This window comes from Aedes albopictus, chromosome 1, assembly GCF_035046485.1.
Source record: "Aedes albopictus strain Foshan chromosome 1, AalbF5, whole genome shotgun sequence".
In the NCBI taxonomy this organism is placed as follows: Eukaryota; Metazoa; Arthropoda; class Insecta; order Diptera; family Culicidae; genus Aedes; species Aedes albopictus.
This window is the reverse complement of record NC_085136.1, coordinates 234,694,184-234,721,574: the sequence shown is the minus strand read 5'-3', so window position 1 is coordinate 234,721,574 and position 27,391 is coordinate 234,694,184. Positions and strand designations below refer to the sequence as shown.

The following is a 27,391-nucleotide window of genomic DNA, read 5'->3' as shown; positions in this document are numbered from 1 at the left end:
GAAAGGACGGAACTGAACGGAACGTAAAATGTACTTGAACTTTCCGATCACTATCTAACACATTAAAAAATCAACAAGGACTATATATTCAACATTTAATCAATTTGATAACCTAGGATAATCATGGCCTGAATCAATTCGAGAACCTAATTAATTTCCATGGTCACGTCCGACCAGCCTTCCTTGTTCTTCCCCTTTCCAAACTATGGCCCTCTCTTGTGTGGTTGTGGTCTACGCTAGCGCTTTTGTGTGTACTAAATCACTTGCATGCAAGGTTTAAAAGAACGTGCTCACGAGCTTACGATCGGGCGCTTTCTACGACGACGGCGATGGCGTTGACGAAAGTGTCGACGATTGCTAGATCGTTTCACGGTGATTTCACGGCCACAAGAATAGTCTTGAGTGAACTTAACCCTCGAGCGATCGCGCTGTTGTATTTTGTACAACACGTTGAAAAAATCTCGCTTTTTGTAGTCAGCATTAGCGTGGTGCTGACGCAGGTAGTCAACCGCGCGAGTTACGGAAGGTTAAGACCTTTAAGCGTCACCAAGTATTTACATTTACTCAAGCGTACCTTACCATCACGCACACCTTAGATCATTATTAGGACTATTAGAAGTGTTCGGTAGTTTTAGATAATAACATTCAATGCAGCCAAGGCTTTCATCGATCTTTCGAATCTAAGTTTATTCTCATGAGTGATGTGTATGATTTACAAATGGTGAGTACAAAACTCGACCACATGATGCGCCCAACTTGTTTGATTTGTAAATTTGCTATATTAATTTGATTTTAACATCAAATATCCTATATTGCCACGTATTACTTGTAGTTTCGTTTCTTTCGGTATTTATTCTAGCTAATTTCTCAAGGATTGTTGCATTGCTAGACGACCATTTCTATTTCCTCTAAAAGATGAATACCTGTCATTTGTTGTTCCAATAAGTTTATATTTAGGTCACTACATTCAAAGAACAAGGGTTGTCAACACTTACGTTTGTATCCTAAATCTTACACTGTTATATTGTTTAAGTCCGAACAAGCTCTGTATTTGACATTTTTTCCTATTTTTGACTATTATATGCTTGCACGTATGTCGTCTCGAGATCTTCCCAACGAGCTCCAGTAGCAAGATGCAATCCAATTTTGATTAAGAAACATGTTCCGTATCTACAAATACTACCTATCATAATCAATATGTTTTGTGTTTCAGGTCTTTGTATGCGCTAAATCATGATCGATCCACTCTCATGCAGTTCTTCCCGGCTGTCGATCGCTCCAATGAAAGTTAATGAGATAACAGGACTATCACGATAGTCGGGAGTCAAATTGAAAAATCACAGCTAGTGTTCCTAAATATGTGTGTATTGTGTACGTACGTATGTATGGGTAGGTCACGTGAAACTATTCAGAATATGTCTTTGTGGGTTACGTAAAGGCAAATTGTGATTATGGGGGATCATGTGAAAGATGACTAACAATTCAGTACTCAAATGAACATAGAAGGTATATGAAAAAATTGACTCGTAAGCCATAAATATAATTTGTTTTTACTACTTCATCATTAGGCTTTGGATTCGCGGTTTTGCATAACGAACAAAACTGGATCAAGCCTTTTATCATTTTCACTACAAAACGTCTCCTACCTTTTTCCTTGGGGAGTGGCAATCTCTGTCAACGTAAAATGCAATTCCCAGTTGAACAAGAGATCGTGCAGCAGCCATATGTGTTGTAGTAGCAGGGAAGGATCCTGTCCTTTCACCATGTTGCGGGGTTTATTGTCGTCGATATTCCTGCTGTTGCTTCAAGTTTGGTGTCACTCTCTTCCTATCTTAATCAATCTCACTATAGCTATAACGCCTAATAAATCTGCTCGTCATTTACAATAAATAAAATCTGCTTAAATCGAAAACGAACTGGGAGAACGCCTTCCAGCTACGTCATTACTCTATAACTTCGCAAATCGCTCGTTTATCTACAAAAATCAGCCTTACTTTTTGTTTGCTTCCACCGTTCAAAAAAACAAAATCCGACAAACAAAACCGGAAGTCAAACACTATTACTTCAACCACCCGTCCACCGGTTCTAGCCGGTTCCATGCTTGCCCGTTTCGAACAAACCCTTCTTGAAAAAGCCCGCGTGCAACTCTATCAGGGTAATCTTGGTTAGGCCCGGTCGTCCTTCGCCTTCGTAGATGGGGCTATGCGGTATTTTAGAACATACCACCAGCAGCCGCCTCAGGTAGGTTTCAAGCTGGCGGCGGCGAGTTTTCGCCACCGATTCCGTGTTCGATGCGAACAGCTCCCGGCGCGGGAATGGGATGTTGGTTATCTGCGAGTAGAAAATATGATGATAAAAATTCAAATGTGTACTTAGAATCATTTTAGGATGCTTAACATGATGCTGCCTGGAAGCTTGGAAAACTTCTCTCCAGAAGCTTGGAAAGCTTCTCTCCGGAAGCTTGAAAAGCTTCTCTCCGGAAGCTTGGAAAGCTTTCTCTCCGGAAGCTTGGAAAGCTTTCTCTCCGGAAGCTTGGAAAGCTTCTCTACGGAAGCTTGGAAAGCTTCTCTCCGGAAGCTTGGAAAGCTTCTCTATGGAAAATTGGAAAGCTTCTCTACGGAAGCTTGGAAAGCTTCTCTCTGGAAGTTTGGAAAGCTTCTCTCCGGAAGTTTGGAAAGCTTCTCTCCGGAAGTTTGGAAAGCTTCCCTCCGGAAGCTTGGAAACCATATCTTTGGAAGCTTAGTATGCTTCACTCGGATAGCTTGGAAACCTTCTTTCCGGAAGCTTGGAAACTTTTTTTCCGGAAGCTTGTAAATCTTCCGGATTTGTAAACTTGTAAATCTCTCCGGAAGCTTGGAAAGCTTCTCTCCGGAAGCTTGGAAAGCTTCTCTCCGGAAGTTTGGAAAGCTTCTCTCCGGAAGCTTGGAAAGCTTTCTCTCCGGAAGCTTGGAAAGCTTTCAATCCGGAAGCTTGGAAAGCTTTCTCTCTGGAAGCTTGGAAAGCTTTCTCTCCGGAAGCTTGGAAAGCTTCTCTCCGGAAGCTTGGAAAGCTTCTCTCCGGAAGCTTGGAAAGCTTCTCTCCGGAAGCTTGGAAAGCTTCTCTCCGGAAGCTTGGAAAGCTTCTCTCCGGAAGTTTGGAAAGCTTCTATCTGGAAGCTTGGAAAGCTTCTCTCTGGAAGCTTGGAAAGCTTCTCCCTGGAAGCTTGGAAAGCTTCTCCCTGGAAGCTTGGAAAGCTTCTCCCTGGAAGCTTGGAAAGCTTCTCTCTGCAAGCTTGGAAAGCTTCTCTCCGGAAGCTTGGAAAGCTTCTCTCCGGAAGCTTGGAAAGCTTCTCTCCGGAAGCTTGGAAAGCTTCTCTCCGGAAGCTCGGAAAGCTTCTCTCCGGAAGCTTGGGAAGCTTCTCTGCAGAAGCTTCTCTCCGGAAGCTTGGAAAGCTTCTCTCCGGAAGCTTGGAAGTTTCTCTTCGGAAGTTTGGACAGCTTCTCTCCTCTCCGGAAGCTTGGACAGTTTATCTCCAGAAGCTTAGTGCGCTTCTCTCCGGAAGCTTGGAAAACTTCTCTCCGGAAGCTTGAAAAGCTTCTCTCTAGCTTGTCTCTTGCTTGAATCTGAAAGCCTAGAAGGAAACAAAAAGCAATCTTACCTTCTCGCCATACTCCTTTTTCATTTTGAGGTGCAGCTCCCGAAACCTGCTGTATCGCCTGAGTAGCGTCCATCGATCGTCCGGCAGGTTTAGCTTTACCTCGTACTCGTAGTGGGTCTGTTTTCCGGCCCCTCGAATAATATAGGTAGGTATATTGATGAAATGCTCTGAACCTGTTTGGAATATAAAATCTGATTTGTAGCTTTCCTTGCAATTCCTACATTCAACAGCCAACTTACGCATTCTTTCGACCGACGCGCTTTCGAATGACGGCAACGATCGCGCCACGCTCGTCGCATAAATACTGGTCTGTGCTCGATGCCTCAGATAGTCCGGATAGATGCACGAGTTTATCCGGCTGTCGTCGCTGTCGGTAAAACTGCCCGGCAAATCCCGAACCGAGTCTAATCCCCCCTCATCAGACAGACAATTCTTCTCGACGTCCTGCACCTTGATCTCCAGTTGCATTATTCTCTTTTGAAGATCCTGCAGCTCACTGATTTTCCCGTTCAGGTTCGTCTTGTCGCCGTTTGTCTCCAGTATCTTCATAATCTCCGCCTTCTTCGTCGCTATGCTCTCCCTCAGCAGGTTCATCTCACACAAGATCAAGTTGGCCGTGGACGATGTTATCGAGCTGTTATCCAGCGAGCTTGCATGCGAATGTCTCTCATCGTCTTCATCGTCGCCTTCCTCTTCTTCTCCGCTGCGGCTGTTGACTCTCAGCGGATGAATCCCGTGTCGGATATCGAAAATCTCCGTTCGCACACTGTTTTTGTTCCCGCGACATCGGTTCCCGCTACCACCTTTTCCATGATCCGAGTTCTCATCCGACTCATCACTCGTTGATGCGCGCACGACTTCTTCTCCGCTGATCTCTATGCTACCTCCTCCATTCACGATCAGTGTCTTATTTACGTACTTCGAGTTGGGTGTCGATGACGTCAACAGCAAACAGTGGTCATCCGATCGGAACAGTAGCTTCCCACCATTCGACAACTTGCCACCCTCTCCGAGCTTATTCGTCTCGAAGCTGACGCCACTGTCGCTCATGCCTTGCGCGTGTCCCGGTTCCTCGTAGTAGTCCGACTCATGATCCGCTCCAGATTCTGTTCCTTCAGTTGAACTGGGCGTCGGAATCAGGTGGTTTAGCGCTTCCAAGGCCGGAGTATTCAGTGCCGATACGAACGAACAGTCCGAATTGGCCGTATGGAAGGTATCACAGGTTTCCAGAGTACGAGCCGTGGAGTTACTCGCTACCATCTGTAGCGCTTCGGAAGAGTTGGGATCTGTTTGAGCGTTGGAGTCCGTGGTCCGCGACAGGTTCAGGGTCATGCTGCAAACGTTAGGAATGAGCAATGGTATACGTATATATGAGGAATCATTAAACTTACGACTGTTTCTTTTTCTGCATTTCTTCCATTTCCAGTTGGGTACGTTGCTGTAATAGTTCCTGATTTTGGCGTTCCAGTTCGTCGATCTTTTGGTCTAGATCGGCAATCTTACGCGTACTCTGCTCCAGTTGAGATTCTTTCTCGCCCAATTCCCGTTCGTATTTATCGAGCTCTTCGCGCTGAAAATAAGTACATAGACGTGAGGTGGATAAGGCCTAAAATCTTTCGAATTGATCACTCTTACATTCCTTCGGATGTACTCTCGGATGTATTGTGCAGAGTAGTTGTCCAAGGATTTGGAAATCAGCAGCAAGATTTCCGAGTAGTCCTCTGTCTGAGGTGCCTTCTGGATTAGTTCAATACTGGCCTGATAATAGCAATTAGAACAAATAGAATAACATATACATATTGTGGCTGATATTATCCAACAACCATATTCAAAACATAACATAATTTAGCAAAACTCAAAACTAACTAAAACAAACAAATCAAGCACTACCTCGTCCAGCTTGCCGCAGTCCTGCAGCTCTTGGAGCTCTTTGGCCACGTACTCGTAGAAGTCGCGCTTCTTGGTGTCTAGCTGCGTTTGCAGGGCCGATAGCTGTCTAACTAAAATGTCCACCTACAGTGAGGCGGGTGAAGGTGGCGTTTGCGTCGGCGGGAAAAGGGCAATAATATAAAGGAAAAAAAGGGAAACGAAAAAATAAAAATTATATAACAAACGTAAACGGCAATGAACTTATATGCATAAATAGCGAAGGTAACACAATATACTAAGGGATAAGGATCGATAAGGCAGAGTGCCGCGACGATGACACGTCCAGAAGGGTAACATGGGAAAGCTGAGTGTAATCTAATTAGGACCGTTGACCGATTCGAAAGTTACCGAGCATTATGGTTCAGAATAGGACTTCAAGTGGAACAGAAACATACAAGCGTTGAATGAGGAAGTCATTGAAACTGTAAAAGTCCTCTAGACAGATTTAAAACTGTTTGTCGCATTCCAAATCACGATCGGTCTTCTTTGTGATAGATAGTTTTGCAAACTTATTACAGCAAGCTTAAAAGGTCGAAGGAATTTACAGGACAGAAGTAGTGTCAACCAAGTACATACCGTGAGGTGACCATATTTCGTGCACTTAAGATTTCTCAAAGTTTGATAAGCTGCTGAAATTTTACCATAAAGTATATGAGATTATTTTCTTCAATAATATTTAGTGCTGGCACTGTAGCTCTCATGAAAAATATAAATTAGGCAACTTCACATTAATTATACAAGATAGTTACATCATTAGTTTCGATTTGTTCGAAAGTGCTTCGTGCACGGGTTCCAAATTTCGTTCAAAATGGGTCTAAATTTCGCTCACTCTAAAAGACGTAGAATTCGCCTAAATGTGTTAATATTCAAAACGCAGCATACTCGTATAATACCCATGAACCCATAACATGAAGATAAAATCGATGTCTGTGACAAAATATGTGTAAATATTTGCTGTTTCCCATGTTCGTCCCGGATGTTTACATTAAGATTTCCAAAAATCTGTAGTTTTAAGGGTTATTATTTTTGACGTTTGTTTTGCTTTTTAATTGACATCTCAATCAAACAATATAATGTTTGTTATTTGAATCAAATGTCCACTAACTTTACTAATAGTCAGTAATGCGAATCAATTCATTGTTGTGCCTAATTGTAGCTTTTTACCTTTCTATTATGTCACATAATTTAGGCACATTCCTCGGGAGGTTAGTTCTAGTAAAGTGTCGTCTTCTAAATTTGTGTTCTGGCAATAAGGCTTACGGCAATAATTTGCTTCAATGGAACTAGCGGCTGTAAGCTACTACTCCCAATGTTTGGGTAAATAAAATCATCCCGAACTTACTTTGTATTCCTACAATTTGTTTATTTTTTTACTTTCTACGTAGTTTATGAGCAGTCCCTAGCTAATTTTAATCCAATTAAAATAGTTATTATAACTATTATTAATAACCGAATCATGCGATGGCTACAAGTACACATGAACCCCTAAAACAAAGTTATAAAAAAGAGTGCACGAAATTAGAGACCCATACAAATTGTGAGTTCCTTATTTCGCCAACAACGTAAATGTTGAAACAAAATAAGAAAACAACATTTTTAAGTAATTTTATTGCGTGTTATAATAAAACATATTGAATTGAAATAATCAAACATAAATTGGAATATTTACTTTCGCTAGAGATCGAAATACTTGCTAACTTCTGTGAGTGTTGCTTTTCTCGTATCTCTGAATATGGCATCTGCTTTTTGCATACATTTGCAATTTATTTTTCAAACTTTGACATATATCAACTTTTTCATTTATATTTTTGTAAATTGTGTTGAGTTTTGAGATTATAGCAAATTTTGGATGATTCCGCTGTTAATTAAATAATAATGCTCCTAGATGTCAGAAGTTAACGAAGTTTGGGCCCGCACGAAATTAGGGCACCCCACGGTACTTTGAAATTAAATTTTGAATAATTTAAGAATAATTTATTCCTTAACAAATTTATTCCTTGCTTTGCATTATTAGACGTGTGCGCCGACGCAGTTTTCACCGGCGGCGGCGTGTATAGCAAATTGAGGCAGCGGCGGCGGCGACGCCGGCGCCACGCCGTTCGCCCTTTTCGGCGGCGGCGGCGGCGGCGTAATCGGCGTGACCTTATTTTTTTGTGAAATGCTAGAAAATATTAATACAGAATAATTTGTTTCCTGTACTTGAGTACAATTTTCATCTATTTTTTGTGAAAGGTGTAAACGTATGTAAATCAGAGATTTCAAGAAAAACTATACTTGCAAGAAGTATGCTATAAATGTAAGAGAGAATTCTTGAGGACGTTTATCAGGAAATTTATAAAGGATTCCTCTCGAGTGAAATTCGCAACGTTGCACGTCTCTTCTTAGGGTATTATTTTCTAAAACTTATTTTAGACCAGTGCTGTTATGGTAAAATATGATTTTCTTTGGAGTTCTGTTAGGGTTCATTTCAGGAATGTCCAGCAGGAATCTAAGAATTCTTTCATGCGTTTCTTCAGGAATTTCTCCAGAAAATTTTCAACATATTCTTCTGGAAGCTCCTCCAGGGGGCTTCCTGGAAGATCCTCAGATATTCCTCCACGGGTGGGACCGCAAACTTCTCTAGACGTTTATAGAAACCTTCCTTCATGGATTCTTTTTCCGGCAATCCTTAAAAAATCTCTCCAAAGATTCTTTCAGAAGTTCCTTTAGAAATCACTTCAGGAATTATTTCTTGACGTTTCTTCAGAAATATCTCAAGAATATCTCTTCTTGGAATTACTGCACAGCAATCTCCAGTTTTCCAGGTTATTTATTTTTGCAAGAATTCCCGATGAATTGTTTTCAAGGATTCTTTCAGAAACTTCTTCATGATTTAATTCAGAAATTCCTCAAGGATGTTCTTTAAAAATTCCTTCAGCGATTTTATCAGAAGGAGAACTTTTGTGGTGGATCTCAGGAGCTCCTCCAAGGACTTTCCCAAGAGCTCCTCCAACGATTATTTCTGAAATGGTCTCAATGAAATTAAATTTTGTCAGGAATTGTCTATAGAAATTATTTCAGATAATCCTCCAAGAATAACTCGTAGGAATCTCCATAGGAATCCCTTGAAATATTTCTGAAAGAACTGAAGGAGGCATTCCAAAGAGAAACCGTCCAGGCATTTCTAGGCTTTCTTCTTAACCTCTGATGGTATTTTCCAAGAGATTCCTTGGAAGAAATCATGGAAAAATGTTTAAGGTAATTTCTTACTGACATTCTCGAAAAATCCTTAAACTACAGAAGGAGTCTTTAGTGATATTTAAGATGGAATCCTTTAGTAGGCTGATGGAATCCATGGAGGAATTTCTGGAAGAATCTTTGGAGGAATTTTAGAATGAATTGCTTATCTAATTCCTTAACATTATGTGAAAGAATCCCAAGGAATTTTCCGAAATAACTCTAGAAAGAGTTGCTAAAGAAATTCCGGAAACTCTGTATCAGAAACAAAATCATGGAAGAATTTCTGGAGACACTCAATAAAAAAAATTATAGAAGAAGCCCTAAAAAAATTTTCAGAGTATCCGATAGAGGAATTCCTGAAAGAACCCTGGGACAACTGTGTAAATATACCCAACTCCTGGAGTTATTTCTGAAGGACGAACGTCCATAAGTTACGCCACACTTTGAGGAACGAGGGGTTCCGAAGAGTGTGATAATCTCAGAGGAGTCCTATACAAACAGTGTGCCATAGAAGAGACGGGGGTGGAGGGTGGAATTTGACAATGGACATTTTTGCGTGACCTTATTTATGGAATTCCTTATAAATCAATGGAGCCATTTCAGAAATTCCATAAAAATTCTTTGGAAAATTTATGGAGGAACTTGAAACACCTCAAAAAAATATTTCTGAAGGAACATTCGAATTTTTCTGAAGAATCCTTGGAGAAATTTCTGAATGAATGGTTTCCTGAAAAAAATCCCGGAGATTTTTTTTGAAATAATTCAAGGGGGAGTTTCTCAAGCATGGAGTTTTTTTTTAGAAGAATTCATGGTGAAATTTCTGGAGGGTCCTTTATAGGAATTTCTGAAGATTGCGTAGAATATATGTCTTCAAGGATGTCATTCGTAAATTGCAATTAAAATCTTCCAAAAGATAAGCAAAGAATATGTAGGAGGATGTGTTTGTGAACCTAATTAGATCACTGCCAAGAATTTTGTTGATAATTCGTTATGATTAACAAGAGACTCGCTCAGTACTTGAAATAAAATAAACGAGGATCTTCAAAATATAGCTGTAAGAAATCACTAAAGTAAATCACATAAAAATGTTTCAAACAATATACAACAAGAACTTTAGAAAATACACCTAATATGCAGGAGAAAAAACAATAGAAACTGTTTAAAAATTGCTGTTAAGTTTAAATATGTGGTTCGTGAAGTGTTGGCGAGAAAAACAACTTTGTCGTTTTCTCATCGGCGTGGGAATTTTTATTCGGCGGCGTGGAAAAATATGAACAGCGGCGCGCCGGGTCAATTTAACTGGCGGCGACGGCGTGAAAAAATCGTCGGCGACGGCGGCGCGGCGCGGCGGCGCACACGTCTATGCATTAAATCCCAGATTAAATCTTAAAATGTCGATGAGATCCCGGATTCTAGATGAGTTCCCAGATCCTAGACAAGATCCCAAAAGCCAAATGAATTCCAAGATTTCAGATTAGATTCTAGATTCCAGGTTAGTTCCCTGATTCCAGAGAGGATCCCAGATTTTTGATGAGATTCCAGAATTCAAATGAGATCCCAGATTTCAAATGAGTTCCCTGATTTTGAATTAGATACCGGTTTTCAAATGAGCTCCCATATTCTAGATGAATTCCCAAGTTCCATATGGAATCCCAGTTGTGGCATACCAGTTTAGCACCCTATGCGCAGAGATGCGAATCGTCAGTATTCGCGCACCATCGAACACCGCGACCTACACGGAACTACAAATCAACCCAAATTTAAGTTCTTTTGACGCATATAAAGTTCGCATTATAATGTATTCACTGTATTACCCCTCTGGAGAACATCAATGTCATTGACCACTTCCTCCGTATCTTTTGTGTCAAATAAAAAGTCATTCGTGTGCAACAAAGCAAAGGTGAAGCACGTTGTTTTACTCTGCTACGATTCCACTATTCCCGAAATTACAACAGCGTCAAACAGCGATAGTGGTCACTAGGTAAATCTCATTTGATCGCTGCAAAAATTTTCACCCAGTGGTAAGTTATTTTCACCCAGCGGAAGCCTTATTTGACGCAAATTTGGGTTTAGTTAAGATAACCCAAATTTGGCTTCTTCCACGGAGCCGCACGGATATGTCGGTGCTTTTCTCTTCGTTTTTGACAACATTCGTGTGGGGTGAGGGAGAAAACAACCCAATGCTGAGTAAAAACTATAAGCTGTTAAGCCAAATTTGAGTTTTTAGAACTTATTCTTTGGGTTTAAATATTTTTCAGTGTAACCGCAATATTCGCGCTCCATCAGACATCGCGACTTCGCGGCGTCGCGACGCGCACGTCGTCGGTCGTCAGCGACACGAAAACTCGAGCCGGTCGGACAGGAGAGACCGCGCCGCCGACGATCGCCCTCTTTCGCATCGCAGCAACCGGGCGGCAAGCACGTGTCATTCAAAACAGGCTGGAGGCAATTTTGCGGCAATCGGCCGAAACTGTAGTACAGAAATTTACATTGGTGATCCTGCCAGGTTTACTGCTTAAAGTTTTAAGAGCAAATAAATTGTGAAGGCCGAAAACATATTCCAATATAAGCTAAATGGTAAGCATATTTGGTGGAAGTGATTTTTACTCGTAAAGTAATGCTATTTGATTGTGCAATAACGCTGAAGAGCAAGAGAGGTTATGAGTGGTGATTGAAAAAAATGGAAAACCCACACATGGACTTGTGTGAGGATCCGGCGCGATTGGAATTCCGCCGGGGGGAAGTGAAAAGAGCCACACATGGACTTGTGTGAAGATCCAGCGCGATTGGAGTTCCGCCGGGAGAGAATGGAAAAAGCCACACACGAACAGTGACATCGGAGTGATTGAAGTATCGTCGATAAATTTAAAAAAATCCAGACGTTATGCACGTGGTTGGGCTTTTGGTTGAGGAGTGCTCGTATTGAAGGGCATCTTATGTATGTGGATTACCGTCAGAAGATGCAGATCGAAGCTCGAGAAGTGGCTACTCAATATTCATAAATCCGCATACATGGACTTGTGTGCGCAATTTCAGACGCGTTTGGACTACCGTCGGTATTGTAAAGGAATTCATTTCTTTAATTTGACGAGAATCTGCAGGATGCTCACGTGTATTCATGTTCGTACGGCTTGCGACAACCACAGCAAATAGTGCTTGTTGCGACTCCTTAAAAAGAAACCCAGCGGACGTGGTTATGCGTCGTTGTTTGAACAGCATTGAACGCTTCTTTCACAAGTTGAACGTGTCCTATAATGTTGAAATTCATGAATAAAAACAAAAGATTTGATAAACCGTCGTGCAGGTAGCGACATTAGTAATTTTGGCGTATTGAGAGTGTCCCAGACGACTCGATTCGCGCTCCAGGTGGAGGAAAATTTCTGTTAAACGAAAAATACTCAACTGGTCCACCAGATGTTTCATGTTGTGGTTTCTAAGGGTTGTAATTGTGAGATATAAGATGTACTGAATAAAGCTGTGATAAAGAGAACGATCACAGCAGGCGATATAGCGCATTTGAATGTGATGCGAACTGTCAAGCAGACAATGTTAGGATCCCTGCTTGCGTAGCAACAACTCCAGGCGTCACCCAACCGCGCTCACACTTTCCACTTGCGAACCAACGTCAGCCTGGGTAAGTTGTGTGTGCTGCACGTGAGGGGTGATTCCTTCCCAGAGAAATCCTAAACTCCACATTGGCGAATTCCTACCAGTTTTTCGTTCAATCGCGAAAAAAAATCGAACCAATTTATTATTTTGCTGGGAGGAATCACTCTTCAATTTGCATGCGAAAGTGAGAAAATTACGACAACCCAAAAAAAAAAAAGTGAAAAATGTAGTGTGATATTCATCGTGGGCTCCGGATGGTGCATGCTTCCGGATGATTTTTTGTGCTTGGACAATTATTGAGGAAGAAATAAAACACGAGCAAAATAAACCAGCAGCAGTAACTGGTAAGGAAAAGCTATAGTGATTCTGTTATTTTGTGCTTACAGCGTGTTGTTTGCCGTGGGGGAAAACCTCCGGCAATGTCCGCTGCCGAAAAGCAAGGTTAGAAAGATCCTGTTGTTTTGCATCGTGCAAATGTCGGATCGAATGCTTACAGTGTGTTGTTTGCCGTGGGGGGAAACCTCCGGCAATGTCCGCTGCCGAAAAGCAAGGTAAGAAAGATCCTGTTGTTTTGCTTCGCGCAAATGTCGGATCGAGTGCTTACAGCGTGTTGTTTGCCGTGGGGGAAACCTCCGGCGATGTCCGCTGCCGAAAAGCAAGGTTAGAAAGATTGTTGTTTTGCATCATGCAAATGTCGGATCGAATGCTTACAGCGTGTTGTTTGCCGTGGGGGAAAACCTCCGGCAATGTCCGCTGCCGAAAAGCAAGGTAAGAAAGATCCTGTTGTTTTGCTTCGCGCAAATGTCGGATCGAGTGCTTACAGCGTGTTGTTTGCCGTGGGGGAAAACCTCCGGCGATGTCCGCTGCCGAAAAGCAAGGTTTTTTTTTTTTTTTTCTGTTCGGGTGAGCCACTGCGACCAGTATTTAGATCTTTTGTGGCATTACCCGTATCCTTAGTATTGAGTTGTCCAAAAAATGTCTCACGAAACCTAATGCAAGCCTATCCATATACGTGAGAACAAAAGATGTTTACAAAGTTCTTACAGATAGATTAACACGGGAAATCTGAACACAAACCACTACCACACAGGAATTTGGATTGGTCAATTGCATGTCGTACTACTCCATTGTCATTGAGAGGCAATGAAGCATCGATTTCTGTACAGTTCCTGTTTTGGTATCCCAGAGGTGCAAGAAATCGATTGCGATGAAAAGGTACCGTTATCATAGAGATTTAAATCCCAGTGAAAGAGCGCCCCTAATCAAACACAATCTATTTGAATTCTGAGAAAAACAAAACGGTGGTACTGATATTTATCCATGCATCGGAACTCTAGTCCCATCCATGTCTTGCTTCTAGTTTAGTCCCAGGACAACAAAGAAAAACCCGGGACTTTGGGCTAGTTGTAAAACTCTGTCAAATTAGAGAATGTGTTCTACAATAAGAACGCACGTGAGTCCTTGAATTACCAGAACTTAACAGTCCTTGATAGGTTAGTACGCAGTTAGATACGTAAAGCATGTTGGTTTTCCTGACGTCAAGTGTAGTCTCGGGTGGGCAAAGTCCGATTCTTTAACTATCAGTAAGGCAGAATAAATGCAATTTTAGAAACTGTCACCAGTAACAAGGACTTTGTACCATGAATCCTTATTACCAAAACACATTACCCCAACTTGACAAACTGGATGTCACTAGGGTTCGGTTTGGTAGATCTTGAACCGTAACGCAACACATAAAGGCGATCTACCTACGTTACGGGCTCCGTTAAAGATCGAGCATATTTTAAACCCCCTCAACCATTCATCCCTCAGCACGGGTCGCCTGACACCTTGGATTGGGGTTCACTGTTTGGTGGACTTTTACCCCCGGAACAGGTGGTCCGTAGTGTTATTCTTAGCCAATTGAAACAACCGCTACCGACACTACACAGCTATCTAGGCTGATCGGGAAAAGAAGTTAACATTGATGGTTAACTTCTAAACGAGCCCGTTCAGCCAACGAAAAGCAAGGTTAGAAAGATCCTGTTGTTTTGCATCATGCAAATGTCGGATCGAATGCTTACAGCGTGTTGTTCGCCGTGGGGGAAAACCTCCGGCAATGTCCGCTGCCGAAAAGCAAGGTTAGAAAGATCCTGTTGTTTTGCATCGTGCAAATGTCGGATCGGAAGCTTACAGCATGTTGCTTGCGTGGAGGAAGAATCCCGACAATGTCCGCTGACGAAAAGCTAGGTTAGAAAGATCCCGTTGTTTTGCTTCGCGCAAATGTCGGATCGGAAGCTTACAGCGTGTTGCTTGCCGTGGAGGGACAGTCCCGGCAATGTCCGCTGACGAAAAGTTAGGTTAGAACGATCCTGTTGTTTTCAATCATGCAAATGTCGGATCGGAACTTACAGCATGTTGTTTGCCGTGGAGGAAGAATTCCGACAATGTTCGCTGACGAAAAGCTAGATTAGAAAGATTCCGTTGTTTTGCTTCGCGCAAATGTCGGATCGGAAGCTTACATCGTGTTGCTTGCCGTGGAGGGACAGTCCCGGCAATGTCCGCTGACGAAAAGCTAGGTTAGCAAGTCGCGTTGTTTTCTTTCGTGCAAATGTCGGATCTGAAGCTTACATCTTGTTGTTTGTCGTGACCGATAAATCTTAGCAATGTACGAAAAAAATATTAGAAAAATCCCGTAGTTTTGATTTGTGCAAATGTGGGATCGAATGGTTACAATAAATCGTTTATCAAAAGGTGTCGTCAATGTCGGCTAGCCAAAAGAAGGATTATGTTGATGCAGTTTGTTTTCTGTGGCTAGTGTTTCAATGAATGACAATACTTTATTATCTTTATCTATAGATAGATGTATAGATTATATATGATGTATTTTATCAGATATCTCGAATTTAAACGATGGAGAAATGGAATAAATTCGGGTATAAGATTGAATAAAGACTCAAAGAGCAAGTTTTTTTTTTCAGAATTACCAAAGCGGTAATTTTCTTAAATATTACAAGTATAGAGGCTTGCATTACAAACAAAACTTCAACAAAATCACATATGATTTTTAAGCATTGCCCTCAAAACAATTTTGAGAGCAAGGACACCTGTATCGAGCTACCTCGAACGAGAGGAAAAAAAAGAGAGATAATGATGACGTCACTGTGCAAGCTACCATTGCTCGTCGGAAAACATCATTCCTACAATTAAGTACTAAAATGTTCGATCTTTTTGGAAAACAAAGTAGCAGCAGCATTCACAATGAAAACTGTATTCGGCAGCCATGGAAGCAGCTGCAACGTATGTGACGATGTAATATAACAGTTAATTATGTTGAATGATTGTAAGTAAATACTCCAAATTGAGATACGGAAATTCAATTTTATGTTAAAAATGTGTAAAACTTCTTTAGAGTAGAAGAAGGATGTGAGATATAAGATGTACTGAATAAAGCTGTGATAAAGAGAACGATCACAGCAGGCGATATAGCGCATTTGAATGTGATGCGAACTGTCAAGCAGACAATGTTAGGATCCCTGCTTGCGTAGCAACAACTCCAGGCGTCACCCAACCGCGCTCACACTTTCCACTTGCGAACCAACGTCAGCCTGGGTAAGTTGTGTGTGCTGCACGTGAGGGGTGATTCCTTCCCAGAGAAATCCTAAACTCCACAGTAATTATTAGGTGCTATTGCGGACCGATTGAACAACCGTCTAAATGAGAACTGTTAAGAAAGGATTTGAGTTTTGTGAAACTGGCAGCATTGGCGACTCGATTCGCGCTCCAGGTGGAGGAAAATTTCTGTTAAACGAAAAATACTCAACTGGTCCACCAGATGTTTCATGTTGTGGTTTCTAAGGGTTGTAATTATTAGGTGCTATTGCGGACCGATTGAACAACCGTCTAAATGAGAACTGTTAAGAAAGGATTTGAGTTTTGTGAAACTGGCAGCATTGGCATAGCTTAGCATATACAACTGGGCAAAATATTGAAGGCAGTGGATAGCAGAAGTGAAAGTGTTGGGATGTTTGTGTCTGGAAGTAGCAGATAAAAACTATAATGTAAGTTATATTAGGGATTAAAATAAGTTTAAATTTGCAATGATAAATAAAATTCCGGCATTGAAGCTGACCAAAAAAGGCTGCTTTCAATATGTATTCGTTTGCCCTGGACCCGCATTTCAACAAGAACGATTTCGCTTACAAAAGATTTCATGTCCATTTACTATTCTCGGGCGAGTTTTGTTTCACAATGAAAGGTACATTTCGTTGAAAAAATCAAGGAAAAGTTACAATGCAAATGTGGTAGCAATCGGACATAAAACTAGTATTTGAACCAACATATAAAGTCTTTAACTCATCATTCATTACGTCTAAGTTTGCATTATTGAAAGTTTTTCCATGGGAAATCAGTCAAACTACTGCCACGCAAAGGCATACGTACCATTATATGGAGATTTTAAGATATGCACCGCATTTAGATTGCCTAAACATGTTCAGTAACATTTTTTTAATGAAAGGCAATTTTGAAAACAACTTGTATAAATTCGCAAATTAGAATCAATCAACAGATTATGTTATCGAAATTCGTGTTTTGGTGGGAGCCTAGGATTCTTTCCTAAGCGAACCATATCCACACATCAGTGTGGACTTACCACCTTTGGCACCGGGAGGTGACCGAGCACCGGCACATACGAAATGCTCAAGCGGAGTAAGCCTAGGCGTGGCGGGGGACCAGCAGTGGGCTCTGCTGGTCCTCTTCAGAAATTCCACACACGGCTAAACTGGCACTGAATAAAGAGATTAAGACTCGTAAGCGGGCGTGCTTCGAAAATCTCTGCCAGGCAGCCAACACGACCCCATGGGGTGATGGCCAAAACGAAGGGCGCGTCAGCACCCCCAGAGCGCTCCCCAGTGATGCTGCAGAAGATCGTGGAAACGCTGTTCCCGCGCCACGATACAAGACCATGGGCCCCTGTTCCCTATAGCCAAACCGGCCATAGCGAAGTAGCCCCGGTGACGAACGACGAACTCATTGCAATAGCGAAGTCGCTTAAGTTGAACAAGGCTCCGGGTCCGGACGGTATCCCGACATTAGCCATCAAGACGGCCATCGAAGCTAAGCCCGACATGTTCAGAATGGCTATGCAGATGTGCCTAGACAGAGGCAAATTTCCGGAGAGGTGGAAAAGGCAAAGATTGGTTCTACTGCCCAAACCCGGGAAGCCACCTGGCGACCCGTCGGCATACAGACCTATCTGCCTGCTGGACACCGCCGGAAAACTGTTGGAACGCATCATTCTGTCGAGGCTGATGGTCTATACCGAGAAACCCGATGACTCTGGTCTCTCGGATAACCAGTTCGGCTTCCGGAAGGGTCGATCGACGGTGGACGCTATTAGGGCTGTAACCAAAACGGCCGAGATAGCGCTCCAAAAGAAGCGAACAGGAATCCGCTATTGCGCGGTCGTCACGCTGGACGTTAAGAATGCTTCAACAGCGTAAGCTGGACCGCCATTGAGTGCGCAATACACCACCTAGGAGTCCCGGTTAGCCTATGCCGGATATTGGAGAGCTACTTCCAGAATAGAGTGCTAATCTATGACACCGAGGAAGGCGAAAGGAGCTACAAAATCACCGCAGGGGTACCGCAGGGGTCCATCTTGGGCCCGGTACTATGGAACGTGGCGTATGATGGCGTATTGACGCTCAAACTTCCACCGGGCGTAAAGCTGGTCGGCTTCGCCGATGATATTACCCTCGTGGTATACGGCGAGTCGATAGAGGAAGTGGAACTGACAGCAACTCACGCAATTGGCATAGTGGAGGATTGGATGAGGTCGAGACATTTGGCAATCGCGCACCACAAAACAACCGCAAGTCTGAACAGCAGGCAGTGGTCACCACAGGCGGATGCACGATCAACTCTAAGCGCTCACTGAAGCAATTGGGGGTCATGATCGACGATAAGCTGAAATTCGGAAGCCACATAGAATATGCCTGCAAAAGGGCAAGCATGGCGATAATGGCATTGTCAAAGATAATGTCAAACAGCTCGGCAATAGTCTCGAGTAAGCGTAAGCTGCTCGCGGCAGTAGCGGTCTCCATACTACGGTATGGCGCCGCTGCATGGTCGAAGGCGCTAGTGGTTAACCGAAACGTGAAGCGACTTGAGAGTACCCACAGGCTGATGTGCCTTAGGGTGGTGAGCGCATACCGCACGGTCTCAAAGGACGCGGTATGTGTGCTAGCGGGCATGATGCCCATAGCTTTAGTGGTGGCAGAGGATGAAGAATGCTTCGAGCGACGCGGCATAAGAGGCGCGAGGCGTATCGCCAGAACCTCGTCTATGCTGAAGTGGCAGAGCGAATGGGATTCCTCCAGCAAGGGTAGATGGACACACAGGCTCATACCGAGCGTGTCCAAGTGGACGAGCAGGCCCCATGGCGAGGTGAATTTTCACTTGACTCAAATTCTGTCAGGCCATGGGTGCTTTAGGTGGTATCTGCACAGATTCGGACACGCAGGCTCCCCCGCATGATTAGAGTGTGCAGACTGCGAGGAGACCGCGGAGCATGTGCTCTTTGAATGTCCACGTTTCGTGGAGCAAAGGTCGAGTATGCAGGAGGTATGCGGTAGAGATATCACGCCTGACAACATTGTTGAAAGGATGTGTATGGGGGTGGACAAGTGGGACTCCGTTACTTCCACGGTTTCTCGAATCGTACTTGAACTACAGAGTAAATGGTGAGCCGAACAACAGCTAGTTGAGTTGGTCCCCCTTCCCCATCCAGGAGCTTGAGTTCAATGGGTAGTCTATGTACTAGCCAGGACCCGAGCCTCCAGGGGAGAGTGAACAACTTAAGGCGGTAGCTGGTGGAACGCTTACTATTAGAGTGTACCCCTTCTCGAAGTCATCCCTAACGGGCGTACCGCGAAGGTAAGGAAGAGAGAGAATGAGTTTTTAGTGGGTCGATCCCCACATCACCCAAGGAACAACCTCTTGGGTATCTGTTGCAGATTTTCTCATTTTATAAAAAAAAAATCGTGTTAGGTATGAATCACTTAACACGGGCATTTTGAAACATGGACAATCGTCAGAATAATTATGTTTCAAACAAATCCGTGCATGGAATATTTAAGGATTCTCAAATAAATGCTTTGTTCACATTAATAAATACTCCTTTTCAAATTAAAACTGTAAATGTGCTCCAAGAACACAAAGTTGAAGAGAAGCAGTCCAAGAGCCACAAAGAAAAAGAAGAAGAACCTCGACAGCAACTAGAGAGATCCCGAAGCTTAATTAAAATCTATGGTTAGTGAGGACAAGCGAAGGCGGAAGAAGCATCCTGAGTAACGTTATGATTAAATGTCAATATAGAGCGAAGGAAGAGTCGATATTCAACCTACATAGTAATGCAGTAATGGAGGAGTATAATGAAAACATGATTCCCATTTATGCATTTGGTCAAACCATAGTCGTCTCTAAATGACGAGATGTGGTTCCAACCAGTCTTGCGAATAATCGCGACCATCACGAGACAATCACTTGAACCGCTTTCTGGAGTCACCCTTCCCAAGGTGATGCGAACCAGCTAGCATGTCACGCCTGGAATGACAAACATGTTGTGGGTTCCACCCTTCGCAGCTTTGCAGCGATAGCAGTTGCTGAGTATGCTTCAGGCGGGTTGCGAGAGAATCAATCTCCCTGCACGGAGAAACGAAAGTACCCAAAAGTGAGTTCATTCCACCCAACTTTGAGGTTGCGTGCGGGAAGCCAATTTTGAGTTGATAGAGTCGATGTTGAGGTAGGTAGTTTGCATTTAGGCGTATACGGCCAAAGTACCTAGCGTCAAAGTTTTTTTTACTCAACCGTCAGTTAAAATTACTCAACTTTCGGTACTATGTCACTTACTCAATTTTGGCTTCCCGCATCGAACTCTCAAAGTTGAGTTGTTTTGCTATTCACTCTCTGACAACAATAAAAAGAGCGAATGAAACAGGATGCAAAATAGAACTCAAAAGTGAGTTTAAAAATACTCAAATTTGAGTTCTCTTGTTTTTCAGTGTGAGCAACGATGCATAACGGGCGAAGTGAGAGCGTTTGCCGTAGCCAGGGCGAACTGCATGGTGCGTTCAATGTGTGCGTTTAAACTGAGCTATGCAAAACGAATAGGATTTATGACGTAGTACCGTGCTTGTGATAATACACATGCATAGTTTTACATGCTGTTGCGCGTGCATCTGCTTGAGGCGACGGAGAGGGTCATGACACTCACATGAGCCGTATCCAAGTCAGGATGATTGTAGCAAAACAAGGGTGACCGGGTGACTATGATGGGATTCTGTCTTTTCTGCTGTTAGCGACTGTAGAGAGAGCGAATCAGAAACCGCAGAGACAGGGTGATTCAAGCTTGGTGTTTATCAGCTTTTTTGTGACTTGTACGCTGATGCTTCGCGACACTGGTTCCAACCATGCGAACGGGCCCTTCCGGTGTTCTGCAAGTGAGAAACAAGTGCAGGTTTATTCAAAAAATGGACCTCGAAGAAGCAAATTTTAACAGCGAAGAAGTTAAATTCATGAATATAACTGGCACACGACTCTTACGATCATGAGATCGTCTGAGATTCTAGCAACGAAATGTTTCTGTTATTGGCTTAGTGGGTTTGCCTAGAATCAATTAAATTTCACTGTGTTTTGGTAAATCAATAGGTTGACGAAATAATATTCCAAACACATATGAAGGCCGTATACAATATGTAGCTGGGAGATGGTAACTTTTTTTGTGATTTTTGTCGAGAGGAGAAGGAAGATGTGGCATACAAGTTTAGCACCCTATGCGCAGAGATGCGAATCGTCAGCATTCGCGTATCATCGAACTTCGACTTCGCGGCGTCGCGACGCGCACGTCGTCGGTCGTCAGCGACACGAAAACTCGAGCCGGTCGGACTGGAAAGACCGCGTCGCCGACGATCGCCCTCTTTCGCATCGCAGCAACCGAGCGGCAAGCACGTGTCATTCAAAATAGGCTGGAGGCAATTTTGCGGCAATCGGCCGAAACTGTAGTACAGAAATTCACACCAGTTAAATCCAGATACCGGTTTAGAACCAAGATGTCAGATCAAATCCCAGGGTTCATATGAAATCCTATATTGCAAATGAGTTGCCAGATTCCAGATCCAAAGCCTAATGAATCCCACATCGGGTATCATATCTCAGATCGAATCACAGATCCAAATAAGTTTTAAGATACCAAAACCCCAAATTAATTCAATATTCCACATGAGCTCCCAGTTCTTATCTTGACGATAAGTTACCAGATTACAGATGACACCCTAGATTCCAGATGAGATCCCAGATTAACATGTGATCCCAGTGCTGCAAACTCGGAAAATATTCACTCGTTCTCATTCGCATCGCTAGCGATCGACCGGCGATGGAATTCGTGAGTGCATACGATTTTTTCATGTTTTCGAAAAATGTATGCAATACTTGCAGGAATTCTCTTCGAAGTATGATAATATTTAATAACCGCTTCGATAGCTCCACGTCATTCATCACAATTCTTATTCACCAATTATTTATTCGCTTCCTATTTAACCTTTAAAGACGCGCGCTTGTTGGATACCAAAACTACATCGCACTCGCGCTGTTCACAAAGAGCGAGGTTTTTCGAGAATGTTGTACTTTTTACAACGGCGCGCGTCCTCCTGAAGGGTTAAACTGCGAACGAATAGCAGCGAATACAATGCCAAGCGACTTGCAAATCGCTTACCACTGGTGATGCGGTTGCGTTTACATTTAGGACAAACCGTTTGCTGCATTTTTCTCGACTCGCTTCTGTAAGTAGGAGTGAATATGAATGGAATGAGGTAAATATACGGGCCTTTTTTTCAGTGGCCAGATGAGTTCCCAGATTACGAATTCCAAATGACATCCCAATTTCAAGATTAGATCCCAGATTGGATCCCTGATGAAATTCAGATCGCAGATTTTAGAAGAGATCCCAAGCTCCAGACGAGATTTCAAACTGGATTTCAAATCCCAAATTGGAGCTCAGAATAGAAATGTATTCCCAGTGACAAGATGAGTTTCAAGACTCCGAATGGGATCCCAGATTCCCGATGGGATCCATGTTTTAAGACAAGATCTTATATTCCAGATAAAATTCTAGATTCCAGATGAATTTCTAGAATACAGATATGATCCTAGATTCCAAATGGGATCCCCAATTCAGATGAGATCCCTGATTGGGTCTAAAATTCCAGATTTGAGATTCGAAGTTGCATCCCATATTTCAGAAGAGATCCCAAAATAGATCTCTAATTCGAGATTGGAAACCAGTTTTCAGATGAGATCCTAGATTACGGATGTGCTCCCTGATTTGATTGCACATCCCACGTTTCAGAGGAGATTGAGATTCCTTGTTCCATACCACATTCTCAATGAGATCTCTCATTGGATGTCAAATTCCATGTTCAAATCTCATCCAGGAATCTAGATATGATCCCAGATTCCGATGGGATCCCACAATTGATCTCAGATCTTAGATTCCGGATATGTTCCCAGATTCAAATTGAGATCCTAGATTCCAAATGAGTTTTCTGAATCCAGGTGGGATTCCGTACTATCGTTTAGACCTTAGATTAAATAAGATCTAAAAATCTTGATGAATCTCTGATAAGGCATCAGACACCAGATTTAATAACATAATCTAAATTAATTTTAGAATTCAGTGATCCAAAGAAATTCAATGTTTAAAGATAAGATTTCAAATGAGTTCCCAGATTGGATCTCAAATTTTCAGATTACAGATGTGATCCGTGTGACCAGATGAGTTCCCAGAGTCTAAATGAGATCCCAGAGTGGGTATCAAATCCTAAATTGGATCCCAGATTGATAAATTCCAAATTAGATTCAAGATTCCAGACGATATCTCAGATTCCAGATAAGATTTCAGAGTGACCAGATAAGTTCCCAGATTCGATATTCCAGATGAGATCCCAATTTCAAAATGAAATTCCAGATTCCAGACAAGATCCCAGATGAGATTTCACACCCCAGATTACATCTCAAATCTTGAATTGGATACCCGATTACAGATGAGATCCTAGATTACATATGTGATCCCAGAGACCAGATGAGTTCCCAGACTCCAAATTGGATGAAAAAAAATCTCAATAAGATCCTCCTTTGAAGACAAGATCCCAGATTCCAGAAAACAAAACAGATTTCAGATGAGATCCCAGATCGGATTCCAAATTCCAGATGAGAACCCTGGTTGGATCACAAATTTTAGATTCCAAATTCGGGAATGCACCCCAAATTCCAGATGAGATCACAAAAAAGATCTCTAATCACAATCTGGTAATCAGTTTTCATATCCCAGCATATAGATGATTAGATTGCACATATCCCAGGTGAGTTTCCAGATTCTAGTTGACATCCCAGATTCCAGTTGAGTTCCTGATTCTAATAGGATCCCATATTCCCGATTTAATCTCAGATTATATAATCTAATATATATTAGATCTCAAAACCCTGCTGAATCCCAGATTTGGCATCCGATGCCAGACTGAATCACAGAATTCAAATCAGTTATAAAATTCCAAGATTCCAGATGAGTTCCCTGATCCACGGTAAGATTCCAAATGAGATCACAGATTGGGTCTCAATTCCTATATAGGATCCCAGATTCCAGATGAATTCCAAGATTTCAGATTATATTCTAAATTCCAGATTAGATCTCAGATTACAATTGTGATCCAGACCAGATGAATTCTCAGGTCCCAATTTTGAGATGAGATCCCAGTTTAAAGATGAGATTCCAAACTCCAGGGATCTACCTGATTGGATCTCAAATTCAAGATTCGGGGTTGCATCCCAGATTCCAGATGAGATACCACAAGAGATCTTCAACCACAGATTGGAAACCAGTTTTCAGCTGAAGCATAGCATAGCATAGCATAGCATAGCATGAATACTTGCACAAATCTTGGATGGAGTTGCAAAGTTGAATTTCCATTGACATTGCTGATGTCGCTACTATCTACAATGTCATAGATTCACTCAGCTCCACACACCTGGCCAAGTCCTTGCAAGCATTTATAAATCCCTTCATCAACTTAGAAAGAGCCCAGAACTGAAGCATCTTCCAATAGATGAAAGGATGTTGAAAATAGCGAATTTTCAACTTATATGCAATTATAAAATAAACATACTGAAGTAGACTTATTTATAAATAATTAAATAATATTGGAAAGATCTCATCAATTGTTGTGGGGTTTTTGTGGTTCAATGCCGATCATCTAATTGTCTTGAATAATGTTCTTCTCTGTAAAGAACAACACAATACTCAGCAAAGAACAACACAATACTGAACACTAAACACCCGCGCATCTATTGTTTTGATTTTCACTCGAGACAATAGCGAACGCGATCGATTATGCTGTCATACTCACCCCTACAGGAGCAATGCATGCACAGCAAAGAACAACACAATACTGAATACTAAACACCCACGCATCTATTGTTTTGATTTTCACTCGAGACAATAGCGAACGCGATCGATTATGCTGTCATACTCACCCCTACAGGAGCAATGCATGCACAGTAGTATGGGACACGCTTGTATGGAAAAAATGAATCCTCGCTCCAGTCGACTTTTTAGATCCCATTTAGGTCCCATATGAACTGTACAAAATTTCAGAGCAATCGGTGAAACTATAATTTAGCGCAAGCGGTTCAAAGTTTACATAGGATTTACTATGGGAAAAGTTATACTTTCAAACAAAAAATCCCAGAAGTCGCCCATTGTCTCCTTAATTCAAATCGATCAATGCTTCTTGTCGAAAAATCATTTATGAAACTTTCCTTCGAAGACCGCAAAACAATTGGATGCTTGTGGAAAAAGTTATTGATTTATTACCGATTAGTGATCCAACGACCGGCTTTTTGTTTTGTTTTATCAGCAGCACTGCTGTTGCCGTTGTCGCATGGGGTGGCGGGAGGCATCACCACCCCCAGAAACAGCAGCAACCAAGGTAGCAGCTACAGTGCTGCTAATAAAATAAAACAAATAGCCGGTCGTTGGATCACTAATCGGTAATAAATCAATAACTTTTTCCACAAGCATCCAATTGTTTTGCGGTCTTCGAAGGAAAGTTTCATAAATGATTTTTCTACAAGAAGCATTGATCGATTTGAATTAAGGAGACAAGGGGCGACCTCTGGGATTTTTTATCTGAAAGTGTAACTTTTCCCATAGTAAATCCTATGAAAACTTTGCACCGCTTGCGCTAAATTATAGTTTCACCGATTGCGCTGAAATTTTGCACAGTTCATATGGGACCTAAATGGAATCAAAAAAGTCGACTGGAGCGAGAATTTGATGTTTGTCCCATACTAATGCACAGCAAAGAACAACACAATACTCGGAAACCAGTTTTCAGCTGAAATGCCAAAATTCAGATGTGATCCCTAAATGGATCGCACATATCTCATGTTTCAGATGAGATCCAGAGCCTCTGTTACTCACCAAATTCCGACGAGATCCAGAATCCAGATAGAATCACAGAATCCTAATGAAAATCTGATTCCTTTGGAATTACAGATTTGATCTCAGATCTTAGATTCCATATATAAGTTTCCAGATTCCAGATGAGATCACATATTCCCAATTAGATCTCAGAGTACCTTAGATCTCAAAACTCTGGTGAATCCTAGATCTGGTATCAGATCCCAAATTGAATCATAAAATCCGAATGAGTTTTAAAATTCCAAGATTCCATATTAGAAACTAGACTGAAAATTACGGGATCCTTTTGTTACATGGTTATATGATTTAACATTTTTCAACTGTGTAGGGCTAAAAATCTCGTTAATACAGATACAAAAAAAAGATCTCAGATTGGATTCCAAATTACGGAGGGGATTCCAGCGATTATACAAATTCCCAGATTCCATATGAGTTCCGAGATTTCAGATGAGAATCCAGATTGGGTCTCAAATCCTAAATTGCATCTCAGATTCCAGATTAGACTCTAGATTCCAGATTACGTCCTAGTTTCCACATGAGATCTTAGATTACAAATGTGATCTCAGTGACCAGATGAATTCCCAGGTTCTAAATTTTAAATGAGATCGCAATTTAAAGATAAGATTCGATTCCAAGTATCAGATGAGGTCCCAGATTGGATCCCAAATTCCAGATTCTAAATTCGAGGGTGCATCTCAGGTTCCAAATTGGATACCAGATTCCAAATGAGATCCCAGATTGTAAATGTAGCTCCAGTGACCAGATGAGTTCCCAGATTTCAAATTCCAGATAAGACCTCAGTTTCAATACTATCTATAATGCACATAAATATTGGTTCAAAATGGTCTTTCAACATACGAAAGAGCGGGTTATAAAACAAAATAACGAAAAAGAGTACATACGATTCGCGAGCCCTACTGTATGTACACTCCCGTTCAAAAGTTTGGGGTCACCCCCTCAAAAACATGTCATTTTTTTAGGCCCATATCTCCGCCAATTTGCGTCCGATTTCAAAACCCTTGGTTTCATTCAAAAGATAATAAGTCAAAGTAACTTGGGTCGACCAAATTTTAAGATGAGAGCAGTAATATGACCCATTTTCTATTAGCTTTCAACTGCTTTTTACAGAACTTAGCTAAAAAATCTAGAAAAAAAGTTATTAAGTAAATTAATCCTTGATGTCATCGACCAAAAGTTTGGGGTCACCCCTCAATATGATGTATCGGCCAAAAGTTTGGGGTCACTTTCGTAAAACATGGAAAAGTGATTTGGTGATATCTTCGTCATCTATAGTTCAATTTTAATTATTTTTGGCTCATTTCAAAGATAATTAACCAAATTTACGTTTGATGTCTTTAACTTAACGTATTTAACGATTGTTGTATATAAAAATGTTATGTTAAGTTAGCACAATTTACCACGCTTCAAAAAATGAGGCAACTTTACAAATGTTATGTTAAGTTAGCACAATTTACCACGCT

At 41.8% G+C, this 27,391-nt stretch overlaps 1 protein-coding gene across 2 annotated transcripts in view; it reads right to left on the bottom strand.

Moving 5' to 3' along the window:
• Positions 1 to 661: 661 nt before the first annotated feature.
• The window catches only part of LOC115267050 (kinesin-like protein Klp98A), a 146,926-nt gene continuing 120,196 nt past the window's right edge, over positions 662 to 27,391 (bottom strand). The window contains exons 5-10 of one of the 2 annotated variants that reach the window (XM_062846439.1): positions 5,528 to 5,650; positions 5,273 to 5,395; positions 5,029 to 5,207; positions 3,877 to 4,970; positions 3,638 to 3,810; positions 662 to 2,331 (exon numbers count right to left, since the gene is read on the bottom strand). In XM_062846439.1, the coding sequence (XP_062702423.1) occupies positions 2,086 to 2,331; positions 3,638 to 3,810; positions 3,877 to 4,970; positions 5,029 to 5,207; positions 5,273 to 5,395; positions 5,528 to 5,650 (1,938 nt within the window). In that variant the 3' untranslated portion in view covers positions 662 to 2,085. The remainder of the gene's footprint in view (positions 2,332 to 3,637; positions 3,811 to 3,876; positions 4,971 to 5,028; positions 5,208 to 5,272; positions 5,396 to 5,527; positions 5,651 to 27,391) is intronic. The other variant, XM_062846440.1, reaches the window with a different exon arrangement.